We start from the raw sequence: 15,070 nt of genomic DNA on the forward strand, positions 1-15,070 counted from the left end.
TATTTCTTCTCCTGAAAATTCAGATTCAGACTCGATCTTCATTGCAAAGCTGCTTTTTTCCCCTTCTCTGAGATCTTATAGACCTGATGCCGTGATCGTCCTGTCATGTAGCGGCTTTTTAAAATCCCAGTACGGTTAATAAACTCTAGACGACATGCTGAAGGGTCCTTCATTCTCAGTAACATGTTTGTTGGACACGACTAAGGTGGTAGTATCTTTTTAGAGCTATGATTTTGGTAACCTTGGCTATTTGGATATAACCATGATGTTAGTACCAAGGTAGAGCCATGACCTTTTAGACACAACCATGATGGTAGTACCATGACCATTGTTCTTCTGGCTCATTGTTAATTTCTTTTTGTTTTTTTTTTACAATACCTTGATGGTTTCATTCACTAAAGAGATGCCATTTTGTTATCAAACTCCATTAAGGAAATATTCCAGTGTTTTTCAACCTAATCTCGATCCACTGTATCTGTAGTGTATGTTCGATTCTTGATTAGCATTGACATGAATTTCAACACATATTGACAAAAGATGTGAAAAACTGTTCATTTCAAAAAGTTACTTACAATGGAAGTCTAGGGGAACCTGTTGAATTCTGTCAAATATTTAAGACATAAATATATATATATATATATATATATATATATATATATATATATATATATATATATATATATATTTAAAGTCCACAAACTTTAATTCTTGAGACAGATTTATTTGTAAATAAGATCCAATCTGTATATTCTGTACTGTATATCTTCCAGAATTTGGACTACTTCTTCTGAGGGAAAGTAACCGGAACTACTTTTTACCGAATTTCTTAACATAGTCTTGGATAGCTGTTCTCTCATAAAACCACTCTTGCGAAGACACTCTTCACTTCCGTCTTATCTTTCCGTGGACCTTTATGGTTAACGTTTTAATTGTTGTATTGTTTGAATTTTGCAAAATGTAGGCACATACTATATTTTAAACATTTATCGACAGAATTCAACATCTGCCCTGAGACTTCTACGTATGAAGTAAACAGGTTTTCAGGGGTTTTTTTCCCCCTCAGTACTGGGAAATGATTTGTGTGTGTGTGTGTGTGTGTGTGTGTGTGTGTGTGTGTAGTATTAACACATTCACTCCAGATGTGGTCAGGAGAGATGAGGATGAAACAAACTGCAATATTCCTTTTATTTAAAATATATATATATATATATTTATATATACCCTCCCCTTCACTGTATACACTTTCCCAAATACACGAACTCACAGACACCTACGATTGGTTAGTGCCACCGTGATTGACAGTAGTGAGTAACGCCATTCCTCCCACCCACAGAGCACGGCCGATTTTCTCTCAGACCCCTCAGTCGACGTTTTTATTCTGCTATTCCATTCATAATCGGAGTCTTGCCTAACTTTATAGTTGTGTACGTTCTGGGCCTTGTTTGTCCACTGATACATGCGGCTTACGCTGTCTGAAACGTTACAATCAGCGAAATGTTTTCCACCTGCTTATGAAGGTTACATTCCCAGAGCGACTTCCCTTACCTGCTTCATTCTCTAGACTCATCCCGAGTTTCCATTTTGCCTCCACTAAGCTAATCCCGCTTTCAGCCTGTCTTTTAAGATTATTTCTTGTCACACATACTACGAGATGATCCCAAATCAGACATCTCATCCTCGAATGATAGACCTGTGATTCAAGAAAACTACATTCTGCTTACATCATCGATCGGCGAGATCTCCAGAACTCTAGCTAGGTCGGTTAGGAAAACCTGACTTCCTTTCTACAGCACCCACAGAGTCTTAACCCTCCACGGGTCGTATGTATGGAACATGAAAGCGTAGGATGTAAATACTTTTTCCCCCCGTGTGTTATTGTGGAGCTGCTGGTTTCTTTATGTCCTACCCACCCTGATGCAAAAGATTTTTCGATGACGAAAAACACTTATTATAAAACCCAAAACAAAATTTGCGACAATTCACAAATGGCTTCGTTAACATTTTAAATAATTGTATAAAAATAAATGTGGGTTATAATAAATAATTCAACACGATCTGTACATTACATACACCGGCTGATATTTACACATGGACAGCAGGAAGTCGGGATGGACGAGGAGCGTTCTTCGTTGTCTTTATTGTCTTTAGCACCAAATAGAGAGGAGAACCCCAAGAGAAGAGAACGTCCTGAAGAAGAAAATCAGCCATGAATATATGATGAGGGGAAATAAATGCACAGGAGGGTGTATGTGGCAACATAAGGAAAAGCTTACATATACTTACAAATGGTTTACTTTCAAGGCTGATCTCACTTGTTTCAATCCTTATACCATTTAGTTCTACAGCTCTATAGGTTGATACCTATAGCTGCACAATCCCAGTTCCGTAAAAGGTCAGACGGGTGTCAAATTAAAGGGAAAAAATGGTGGCTACGTTACGTTTGGGCGTATTTATTTATTTTGCCAGCTTGCTTTGCGTGCACGTGTCCCTTTAGAGGAAAGCGTCACTGCAAATCAATAGAAAGCTCTTCTGACTGATCACTTTTATCCTATGATAAAAGTATCTATCCTGGTGGGCGTGGTCACTTCCAGGATGACCCCGCCCCCATCCCCAGTGCTTCGAGAGCTCACTGAATGGTTCGGCGATGATAAAAACGATGTAGAATCAGATGCTACGGCCTCCGACCTAACCCAGATCTCAGCTCAGCTGAACCCCATTTAAGGTTTTGGAGCGACGTTTCGGACGGCTCTCTCCGTCACCTTCATCAGGACGTCGACAAGAACGGTGTACGTCTCGACAGTGCAATTCCAGAGACTTGTACAATCTGTACCTGTGTACACTGAAGCTGTTCTTGTACCACTCAGACACTTAATGTTTGTTTTTTCCTTGAATTTGTCACCCAAATGTGTCGTCGCTATAAGAATGAAGAATGTAAGTCTGGACCTGTAAGAAGGTTTCTCATGAAACTTGGATGAGGAGGCCTGAACTGGAAGATGGAGTGCATTTGCCACAGTAGCCACCACACATTCCTGTCACTCTACTGCCATCCTGTGAAAAAAGAAAGGAACTGCACGTCACAGGCCGTACTTAAAAGCTGCATTTACAATGAGTGTTAAACATGGAATATTAAAGAGTATAAACACAGCACTGTTCTTGCGTTCTCAGATCTGTCTGGTCAGACGTCACTGTTATAAATCAAATGATTGCTTTTAATGCGCTCCTTCTAATACATTATTATTATTATTATTATTATTATTATTATTTCTACAGTACTGACACATGAACTCTATGTAATCTAAGTGAAATAATGAAGAGTTTGGGTGGTAAGAGTAACTCTGCTTGGCATATAACACGAGCCGTATAACACGAACAAATGACAATGAGAGACATTAATTCCAGGAAATGGCATCACACGAGAAAAAAAGCAGGCTCCCGTCCGCATAATGAACCGATCCGCAGGATTCTCTGCAGCCCTCGACTTAACACATCTGACTTCCTGTCCACTTTCCTCTCCATGTGGAGCGCTTTTCATTGCAAACCTTTTCACTCCCTGCCAAAAAAGGCGCCCCTGACTGATTTCAATTACAAACACAGAAATGGAGGTCTTCTCGTGGCAGCTGCTCAATAGTGCTCCCTGGCTGTGCACTTAAGGCTCCTGAAGAGGGGGGCGAAGGAGGCAATGAGTGTTTGGATGGAGAGAAGAAGTGTGTTCAGGGAAGGGAGGACTTGAGAAGGTGTATGAAGGGACGTCAAAATAGAGAAGAAGAGAAAGGAGTCAGGATTAGAAAACTCGACAGTGAGGATTATAAGCAAATGACTGGGTTCCGGACGAAAGCAGGATCAGATTAACGCATCACTGGCACGTTTTCTCGGCACTTTCTCGACATTACGAACGAGGTACCTGGGACTTGTGGATGTCCGCCACGGCGTAGTTCCCTTGGGAAATCCATTGGGTATTCTCAGCCACCTGGAAGCCTGTTCCTGAGAGGTTGAGTCGGAATCGGCCCTGAAGATCCAGAACAGAAATACACTCAGCGAGTGAAACCTCAAACAGGATCCATGTTAGTCAGTCAGTAGTGAATCTTTTTCATAGCAATGGTATTACGAAATATAAAGGATATGACCATAGTACCCAACCAAGTACTCATACTGTGAGGGCAAATCGACGACTTGAAAATTGCTGTTCGCCGACGATCTCCATTCAATCTGACAGATTTTAAGCACTTTTACCAAGAATGGGCAAAAACATCAGAATCCAGATGTGCAGCGCTAATAGAGATATATCCCAGCTGTAACTGCAGCCCAAGGTGGTTCCACCTAGTATTGACCCGGGGGTGAATATTTATACAACCAACCAACGAACATATGTATCCTACATTCTTATGGCGGTGACAATTCCTAAGCGACTGCCCTGGCAGTACCTGCTAAAAATAAACAAGAATAAATAAATAACTGTATAGGATGTTCACTGATCGTGGATTGCTTGAGACAGTTAAAACGTAAAGAACCGATATTCACTGAAATACATGTGTACTGTTTGAATGGGATGCCGCGACAAGCCGAGCTACGCTTCCTCTCTGGTGACTCGGGTAAAGGAAAAGAGGATAAGAGAAAGTCTGTTCCAGAATGTTTTTCTCTCATCTGGGGAGCTGAGAGACGGAGGAACACGATCGGGAAGAGAAAAAGAAACCGAGTGCGGTTGAGAGCTACGAAGAACACGAATATCAAAATATCGGATGGATGAAAGAGTGAAGAGTTGGGAAATGAGTGCCAGATGTCAAATAGGTCGCTGGTTTTTCAAAAAAAAAAAGTTTGATCGGGCAAGACCTGCAACAACGCACACACACACACATTCCTCTTAAACTCTATACATTTCCCATTTCCTTCTAGCTTCTTTAATCATCCCTGTTTCTGGCGCCAGACAATGCCCTCCCCCATGTGTGTTTTATTCACTGCATGCTAACAAAGCCGTGATCAAGACTCTAGTAACTTTCTAACACATTGCCAGGATGCATAATTATCTGGAGGAGTTGTTCCCACCTGTGGGCAGCGGGCGGCGCTGTAGCAGTCCCCTGCTGTGGCGAAGGGAACCTTATGACCTTCTCGAGTGTACGAGTACTTCCAATCTGTGGCTAAAAAAAAACCAAACAAACAAACAGAAACAGAGGAATAATTTACCCTGCTAGATTTAGACAGTGTGTGTGGCTTAGTTGCTGTATTTATAACACTTCGATAAGTTTCTAGTGCAGTTATTTTTGAGCTCTGGGATTGTAACCGTCCCAAATCTGACCACTTTTCCTCTCAGAGGTTGCCACCTATGGCATAATAAGGATAAGTGATATATAAGTGAAACATAATACGAGGGCAATTTGAACCAATCAAGTCCTTGCCTTGTAATCTTGAGCTTTTTAGCAAGCGCAAACTGCGATCTTGAAACCATTAACCCCTTCATGCTTGGACCTAAATGATTCCTGGGCAAGCGCAGGGAAAGGTTAGCGCAGCAGGGAAGGCTACGGGGGGGGTTTTGCGTCTGACGGCTCCTTGACATTAGACAGAGCTGTAATTAACCACAATGTTTATTCTGGATTTGCTCATGACCCCACTTTCTAAACAGGTCCTCCGCTGAGAAGAAGATTAGTGTCATTAACCTCTCCAGATGCCAGGCTAGCAATCTCTGACCTAAACAGGTCACATGGTGGGAATACATACCCTCACACACTAGGCTCCTTGAATTTTTCAAGGTTTTTTTATTATTATTATTTTCATAACACTCTTCTAAAATTCTCTTGAATATGTTTTCTGGTGAGAAAGGAGAGCTCATGTGAAGTTAGAAATCATTTTATAGATTGGCGTTCCAAAAAACATGGCTATACCATCATGGTAGTACCTAGAAGAATGCGCTCGTACCATCGTCTTAGCATCATTGTAGTGCCCAAAATCTTTTAGAGCTACCATCATGGTAGTGTCCAAAAACAACCATTCTACCATATTCTATAATCACGGTATTGTCTATAAAATCGTGGTTCTGCCATAGCAGAACTACCATAATATTGTCCAAAACCATGATTCTATCATGGTGAAACCATCAAGGTATTGTAAAAAAAACAAACAAACAAACAATGAGGCAGAAAAACAATGGCCATGATATTACCATCATGGTAGTGTTCAAAAGGTCATGGCTCTACCTTGGTACTAACATCATGGTTATGTCCAAATGGCCAAGGTTACCAAAATCATAGCTCTACCACGATACTACCACCTTGGTCGTGTCCAAAAAACATGTTACTTCATCATGGTTGTATCCAAGAATTCATTGTAACACCATCATGGTTGTGTGCAAAAGGTACTACCATCATGGTTATGCCCAAAACGTCATGGTACAACCATCATGGTTGTGTGCAAAAGGTACTACCATCATGGTTATGCCCAAAAGGTCATGGTACAACCAACATAGTTGTGTGCGAAAGGTACTACCATCATGGTTATGCCCAAAAGGTCATGGTACAACCATCATGGTTGTGTGCAAAAGGTACTACCATCATGGTTATGCCCAAAAGGTCATGGTACAACCAACATGGTTGTGTGCAAAAGGTACTACCATCATGGTTATGCCCAAAAGGTCATGGTACAACCATCATGGTTGTGTGCGAAAGGTACTACCATCATGGTTATGCCCAAAAGGTCATGGTACAACCATCATGGTTGTGTGCAAAAGGCAAAGGTACTACCATCATGGTTATGCCCAAAAGGCCATGGCTCTACGTTGGTAGAACACTACCACATCATGGTTATGTCCAAATGGCCAAGGTTACCAAAATCATAGCTCTACCATGATACTACCACCTTGGTCGTGTCCAAAAAACATGTTACTTCATCATGGTTGTATCCAAGAATTCATTGTAACGCCATCATGGTTGTGTGCAAAAGGCCGTGGTACTACCGTCATGGTTATGCCCAAAAGGCCATGGTTCTACCTTGGTACTTGTGTCCAAGGATTCATGGTAACATAATCATGACAGTGTCCAAAAGGTCATGGTACTACCATCATGGTTATGTCCAAAAAAACATTATCATTGTATTGTCCAGAAAGCAATAAGTATAAGTAAATCAGGTGACGAGTTATGGTTTGGCATGCTGAGTATTTTCCTATAGCATGCGTTTGTCTATAAAATAGCAGCTATGTCTCAGGGCCGCGGCACTGCCACACGACACGGCCTTTCTATAATCACTGTTATTTCCTGTTCCTTTCGTGGAACACGAGCCATATGTTTTGCTTTCGCAGCAGATCCCTCTCTCGGCCATCCGATCGCACGGGTAGTGACGAGAGGGTCCGCTAAGATCGATTTCACTTCATATCTTCGGGACTATGACGCACGTGCGAAAAGTTACGTCCGCTATGGCTGTCCCTCAGGGAGACGGTTTGGATTAGCACCATTGCTTATAAGACGTATGCTTTGAGGAAACTGAAATTCTCGCTCTAAATGCTCCAGTATCTTAATGTTATGTTGATGGCAAAGCTATTATTTGAGTCCATTAGACTGAATCCAATAGGCATAGTCATATTTCTGCTTTAAAACTCCTGCCAAGACAGAAAAGTCTTCTAGCCAGTCTTTGGAATGAGGCACAGCGAGAGGTTTCACATTTTTTTGTAGGGTAGAGAAGTTCAGACGTGCTCTTTCCTCCAGATGTGGACTGTGGTGCGCAGCTTTTCAGATCAGCTGTGTGTGTGTGTGTGTGTGCGATCTGTCAGTTTTGGACGAAAGCAGATACAGCTGTTGGAGAATAATACTGCGCTTATACTCAAGCTCACATGGTGGGAGAAATGAGCCTACAGGACAAAAACTGGAGCTGTAGGATTGCATTATTAATGCTAATACTGAACAGCAATGGGGGCGCGGAGGCTTAGTGGTTAGCATGTTTGCCTCACACCTCTGGGCATGGGGGTTCAAAACCCACCTCTGCCCCGTATGCGCAGAGCTTGCATGTTCTCCCCGTGCTTCGGAGGTTTCCTCTGGGTACTCTGGTTTCCTCCCACAGTCCAAAGCCATGCGTTGTAGGCGTACTGGCATTTTCAAATTGTCCGTAGAGTGTGAACCTACTGCGATGGGTTCCCTGGGATAGACTCCAGACTCACCTGCGACCCTTTGTAGTATAAGTGGTACGGAAAATGGATGGATGGATGGATGGATATTGAACAACAGGACCGGACTGTGTGTGCTGATAAGTTAGGAATAAAACTCTTTGGAGCACGCTGTAATATGAAAATAATCAACGACAGGGTGGTGCGATGGGGCCCAATGCTAAGAGATTTAAAAACTAAGGGGGGGATAGAGCTCGCCCATCGTTTATGGAATCAATTGCCACTGGACATCCGCCTTGTTCCCTCAATTATCGTTTTTAAAAAGACGCTGAAAGCGTATCTCTTCTCCCTACTCTCTTCACCCTACTTACTCTGTTCAGCACTTTGGTCAGCGTTGCTGTGTTTAAATGTGCTATATGTATAAAATTGACTTACTTACTTACTGAGAGGAATTGCTGACACTGGAGACTCCTTCCACGACTGTTTATAGCTGCTTTAATGCAAGCGATAACAGGAACCAACTAACTCTCGGAAGATCCGCAACATTAAATGTAACTATGAACAGATAACAGATTTATTAATGAATCGTTCTTTAAATAATAAACAATGCAACTGCGGTGTGTTGTGGGCAATTTCATCACTGATTACTTTCCTATAACAGCAGACCCTGTCGTGATTTATTCCTGTAGCCTTCACTGGATTTCGCTTGTGTTTTACATGACAGTATCCTAAAGCACATCAGTAAGTCTCACGATTTACCGAAAAATGATTTGTTAGCTATATTTCAGCCAGATTCAAGCCTGCCTTGCCCAATCGATTACCTTTGAGTGCAAGCGCGAGTGTAAATTAGGTTTTCTTTTGCCGAACCGTCGTTTGATCTACCGCAGCGCGTGTGCGAAGGAGCGTTTGACTCACTGACGATGGTCATCTTGCTCAGGTCCAGTCGGACCCGGGTGAACGTGGAAAGGCCAGCGGCTGTGTAGTCTCTCCGGCACTGGCACTCCTCTCTGTGGATCAGATTTGATGGACACTGCGTGGGATCCATCAGCCTGGACAACACATTTACCGAGAAACACAGTGAAATACAAGTTTTGCTGATACAATCATTAACCGTATCAGTTAAAACAGCAATGAAACTATTACACAAAAAATAAGCCACGTAGAAATACGTATAACTATTTATAATCTAACTAGAAACGCTCAAGGAACAAATTCAACAGCGCATAGCGGCTAACGATAAATACAAACGTTTCTCCTTTATGCGCTGTATTTCAGTGCATTACAATCTTACATTTTAAAGAAGCTGTGGGGTTTTTTACCCCCAGACACCTCTTCTTTACCTACCTGTATGCAAAAACCTCAGAGAAGTTCTCGCCCTCTCCGGTCGTGAGAGTGATGTACTCTTTCGGACTTTCCGTGTGCATCTCTGAACAGTAGATCTGAAGAGAGAGTGGAAAATCGAGAGAGAGAGAGAGAGAGGAGGAATGAACTGGGATGAACAGTAACTGGATGAGTGTGAGGCGATTGTGTGGCGAACGAGTCTCACGTTACGTGCTTTGCCCTGTACACTGAGAAGCTGCTCTCCGTCAGATACAACACCGTTCTGCATCTGCACATCCCTGCAGCTAAACGGCAATATACCTGAAAGACAGACACAGAGAGAGAGAGAGAGAGAGAGAGAGAGAGGGGGAGAGAGAGATGGATGCTTGGTCAGGTCTGTACTTACATAGTATTTTTTACACTGAGTTAAGGTCATTTATAATACTTTAAACCGAGCGAGTCCTGAGTGTGGGGGTGAGGTGCACAGCATCTTAGCGGTTAGCATGTTTGCCTCGCACGTCCGGGGTTGGGGGTTCAAATCTCGCCTCCACCCTCTGTACATAGAGTTTGCATATTCTCCCCATGCTTTGGGGTGTACTCCGGTTTCCTCTCCCAGTCCAAATACATGCGCGGTAGGCTGATTGGTGTTTCCAAATTGTCCGTAGTGTATGAATGTATTGTGATTGTGCCCTGTAATGGGTTGGCACCCCATCCAGGGTGTCCCACACCTTGTGCCCCAAGTTCCCTCGGATAGGCTCCAGGCTCCCCAGTGTAGGAAAGGCCGTATGGAAAATGGATAGATGGATGGATGGATAGATAGATACGGTGTTTTACACTCACAGTCTGGGTTACTGCATGACCTCCGAGTCTCTGGCTTCGAGCTGGAGTCACACTCATCACTGAGCTCCCCTTCGTCTGAATAACACTGCACCATGCGCTCCATCCAACCATCAGCACAGCTCACTGAACACTGTATACACACACACACACACACACACACCAGACAGTCTATAAATAACCTGAAACAGTACACTAGACATAAGAGGTCCGAGGTCAAAAAACACTTTAACGTGCTCATAATTTAAAGTGCAGCATTACCTTTTTCAACCAGTGTCACAAACGACTCCTTACATGATCCGTTCTAAAGGATTCATTCTAAACTCCAACTTTCAGAGAGCATACTCTGCTCTGATTGGTCAGATATCCCAGTCTGTCATGATTGGTCTACCGCTGTCAGCGTGTTTCAAAAAGGAAACGCCCACTACCGTACCGAGGCGGGGTTTTTGTTACAAACCTACGTAGGTTAGTACAGGAAGTAAAGTCTGGAATCACTCACGACTCGATTCAGCTGTTCAGAATCGATTCCTTCTTTTGGGAGTCGGTAAGTCCGTTTGTCGTGCGCTTTGATTTTGGAAACTTTGCAGATGTTTTTACATTCACAAACAGCTCGATAACACACTGCATGAAAGGTGATATTTGAAAAATTATAATAGGTGCACTTTAAGAGGTAAAAGCACTCACAGGTCCCCAGATGCCCACTCTCCAGCTGTACACCTGGCTCGAAGGGCACGAAGGTAGTCTGCACGCTTGGTAGCTCTCAGGAGGTGTCCCCGGGCAGTGGGATGACCCATGGTGGCTGTATACGTAATTCTCATTCCCAGAATGCACTTCGCTGCAGGAGACCCGCCTCCTCTGGTAGCCCTGACCACAGGTGACAGAGCACTGAGGAGGAAAACAGAGAAAACACACAAACTGATGGAAAGGAACCACCAGAAATCCGTTACAGACACCGTGAGGCTCAAAACGTCTGACAGATTTGCGTAAATCTGCAACAAAAACGTGATATTAATTCGCACCTCCTCCTCAGAGATTGGACAGCACTTTCAGATGGAAGACTTTGTAGCTATGTGCCTCAGTGTTAGTGTTCGCCTGACTGTACGTGGATATGACGAAACCTTCAGGAACGTCTAGGTAACTATAATGACCTTTTTTTTTTTTTTTTTAAATAAATCATTTTTTTTACCTCCTCCCAGTCCCCTGTGATCCAGACGAACTCGCAGGGTTGAGTGTTACACGGCTCGCTCTGGTTTGGTCTCTTCTGCGCCGAACAGTGCGAGTCGTGGATCTCGTCCCCGCTGTGATTCACACACACCACGGCGCGACTCGTCAGGCCAGAACCACACGTCACGCTACACTGTAACGACAAGCGATGACGCTCGTAATGAACCGTTAGCCAACGTCTAGATGATCAGGCTTAACAAAAAGAAACAATGCAGTGATTGGTTATGAGGCTGATTTGCATATTGCGACCTTTTGAACATTTATGGGTAAAAGGTCATCTCTGAGTAGAGCACATAAACACGTCAGCCTAGAACAACACCCAGGAAGAAGAATCAAGCAAAATACGCGTGTAATCGTGACCGTTTAGGAGCCATCCACCTAACAGCTTACGTGTGTGTGTGTGTGTGTGTGTGTGTGTGTGTGTAAGGTTCATGCACGTAGAAACATGAAGAAAACAACAAGAAGTGACATTACACACTCAAGCCATGATGCTTTTATACGTGTTGTGTGTGTGTGTGTATGTGTGATTAATGCCCTGGAGCTGGGCTGATTATTCTAGTTGTGTTTTGTGGGACGATGCCCGCTCTCACGCGTCACACACACTGTAAAACGCTTCAGCTCTGACGAACACAAACACAACATCTGCTCTTTCTCCAACTTCTCATCACCTCCAGGAGACAGGACTCGCTGCGGCGGCGAGGCTATCATCACACTCTAAATCAAACAACGCAGACACACTGTATGTGTGCAGATTCGTATATACGCTCCTTACAAATTATGATTTCAACAGTCAAATAAGATAACAAGATCCCTCCTGTGCCCCATTCGGAGAGTTCTTGAGAGATGTGTCATTTGGGCTAATACAAGAATCAGTCATGTCTCCATAGCAGGGGTCGGTTCATAAGCAGAGGAAAGTTCATGGAATTAAACACGGTGTTGTAGGAAAACAGTTAAAGACTGGGTGGGGTTATGTTGCTATACAACAGCAGTGTTTTATTTCTCTTATACTACAGCATTAGTATTTTCGTGCCACAAAAGGGTTTGCCCTATCACCAGGAGCTCGCCAGTTCGAATCCCAGTGACGCCACAGCCATACGGTCGGACGCCAAGGAAGAAAAATCGGCCGTGCTGTCTGGGTGGGAGGGGCATTCAGGTCGTACACATGGCCACTAGCCAATCACAAGCATCCGTGAGCTCATGTACGTGTAAGAGGGCAGACAGCAAATAAAAATGCTCTCACATCAAATATATTTGTTGTGTTATCATAGATATCATCGGTACGGCGACTGAATAACAAAACATGTCATGGGTCAAAACTGTGGGACGGCCGTTTATAGTTAAAATTTCTTCCGATTTAAGAACTTGACTATCAAATACGTAAAAGTACAAAACCTTTTCAGGGTGCAGGGTTTATCATCCAAACAAAATAACAAATAAATCAATCAATAAATACAAATTTTTTTTTTTATTTTTATTTTTTATTTTTTTACTGTTAAACTGTGAAGCTAGGAAGGGATTTGCGGTCAAATTTATTTTAAAAATCTTGTTAAGCCACGGTTCTATGCAGCAAAATGCAAGACAAGCTTTCCTAAAGTATCCAGGACGAGGGAAAGAGAAGACTAGGAACTGCTTCACAGAAACTACAACACTATCCTGCTGAAACAAAAACATAAAATTTGTAATGGTTTTAATGGATATATAATTGGAATTGTACCGGTTTTAATGGAAACTGTAATGGTCCCTGTGGGTCTCTACTGCTAATTTGTTGCCTTCTATTGGTGGCATGTTATGTCTAGCGGATACCATTAAGGACCAATAATGATAATGGTTTTAATGGATATATAATTGGAATTGTACCGGTTTTAATGGAAACTGTAATGGTCCCTGTGGGTCTCTACTGCTAATTTGTTGCCTTCTATTGGTGGCATGTTATGTCTAGCGGATACCATTAAGGACCAATAATGATAATGGTTTTAATGGATATATAATTGGAATTGTACCGGTTTTAATGGAAACTGTAATGGTCCCTGTGGGTCTCTACTGCTAATTTGTTGCCTTCTATTGGTGGCATGTTATGTCTAGCGGATACCATTAAGGACCAATAATGATAATGGTTTTAATGGATATATAATTGGAATTGTACCGGTTTTAATGGAAACTGTAATGGTCCCTGTGGGTCTCTACTGCTAATTTGTTGCCTTCTATTGGTGGCATGTTATGTCTAGCGGATACCATTAAGGACCAATAATGATAATGGTTTTAATGGATATATAATTGGAATTGTACCGGTTTTAATGGAAACTGTAATGGTCCCTGTGGGTCTCTACTGCTAATTTGTTGCCTTCTATTGGTGGCATGTTATGTCTAGCGGATACCATTAAGGACCAATAATGATAATGGTTTTTATGGATATATAATTGGAATTGTACCGGTTTTAATGGAAACTGTAATGGTCCCTGTGGGTCTCTACTGCTAATTTGTTGCCTTCTGTTGGTGGCATGTTATGTCTAGCGGATACCATTAAGGACCAATAATGATAATGGTTTTAATGGATATATAATTGGAATTGTACCGGTTTTAATGGAAACTGTAATGGTCCCTGTGGGTCTCTACTGCTAATTTGCTGCCTTCTATTGGTGGCATGTTATGTCTAGCGGATACCATTAAGGTTTTAATGGATATATAATTGGAATAGTACTGTTTGTAATGGTTAGCTGATGGTTTGTAATGGTATTTGTAGTGGAAACCATTAGCATTTCTGTAATGGTTTCGATTTATTAGTTCTTTTTTAGCAGGGTAGTAATATCTCACAGATCACACATATGCTAATGTAGAAATGTTGAAACTATACACGCTCTCAGAACAGAGACTTTACCGAGAGTTTCAGCTATGTTATGGACGTTATATATGAAAACTGTGTAAATCTTCATGATAAAAAAAGAGGTGCCATTAGTGTTGAGAGGTGCGTGGGAAAAGTACCTGCAGCTAGGAAGCCTATCACATGTTGTAAGTAAAAAAAAAAAAAGCTTTTTCTGCCCTAATGAACTCCAGCTGCTCCTCGTCTTCGGTGCCGGGCCAGCAGGAGACACGTTTCCCAAAGCAATGCTGCTCTCTGCTAATTGGACTTTTCTTCTCTCCGAGCTCTGATTTCACGCTGCTAGTTGACCTGGATCTGAAACCGCCAAATCATCGATTTCTTCGCTCCGAGAAATCCGGCATCTCTCCGACTGACACGATGCTTCGATACATCCGCAAAACAAAATAGTCCCTTCTATCCCTAACGTTATAGCATCTCTTAACAGCTGCTCCGTCACCAACCTCTCTTTATTCTTCTCTTAAAGATAATAAGACAAAAATAATAACTAATAAACGTCCCGAAGACGTCCCTACGGCGGAAAACGTATCTGCCGACTGTTACAAATCACTGACACTGGAGACTCCTTCCGTAAGTGTTCTGTAAATAAACCTCTCCTGAGAGATAAACATCACCGTTTCTTTTGCTACGTTTCTTTTTCTTTCCTGCATAACAACGCATTTTCAGCTGTTTATTATTAGTCTTCGGTTATGCCATACACCATAATGCGTATATTTAAATAATTCATCAACAGC

At 42.4% G+C, this 15,070-nt stretch overlaps 1 protein-coding gene across 2 annotated transcripts in view; it reads right to left on the reverse strand.

Annotated features, from left to right (window-relative positions):
• Positions 1-678: 678 nt before the first annotated feature.
• adamts9 (ADAM metallopeptidase with thrombospondin type 1 motif, 9) overlaps positions 679-15,070 on the reverse strand; it is a 62,101-nt gene continuing 47,709 nt past the window's right edge. The window contains exons 30-39 of one of the 2 annotated variants that reach the window (XR_001810053.3): positions 11,424-11,594; positions 10,922-11,122; positions 10,241-10,370; positions 9,627-9,721; positions 9,425-9,519; positions 8,996-9,129; positions 5,041-5,132; positions 3,902-4,006; positions 2,284-3,048; positions 679-2,187 (exon numbers count right to left, since the gene is read on the reverse strand). Coding sequence is in view for 1 of the 2 variants with exons in the window: in XM_017451071.3 (XP_017306560.1) it covers positions 2,959-3,048; positions 3,902-4,006; positions 5,041-5,132; positions 8,996-9,129; positions 9,425-9,519; positions 9,627-9,721; positions 10,241-10,370; positions 10,922-11,122; positions 11,424-11,594 (1,113 nt within the window). In the remaining variant the exon portion in view is untranslated. The remainder of the gene's footprint in view (positions 2,188-2,283; positions 3,049-3,901; positions 4,007-5,040; positions 5,133-8,995; positions 9,130-9,424; positions 9,520-9,626; positions 9,722-10,240; positions 10,371-10,921; positions 11,123-11,423; positions 11,595-15,070) is intronic. The other variant, XM_017451071.3, reaches the window with a different exon arrangement.

Source organism: Ictalurus punctatus, chromosome 21 (assembly GCF_001660625.3).
Source record: "Ictalurus punctatus breed USDA103 chromosome 21, Coco_2.0, whole genome shotgun sequence".
In the NCBI taxonomy this organism is placed as follows: Eukaryota; Metazoa; Chordata; class Actinopteri; order Siluriformes; family Ictaluridae; genus Ictalurus; species Ictalurus punctatus.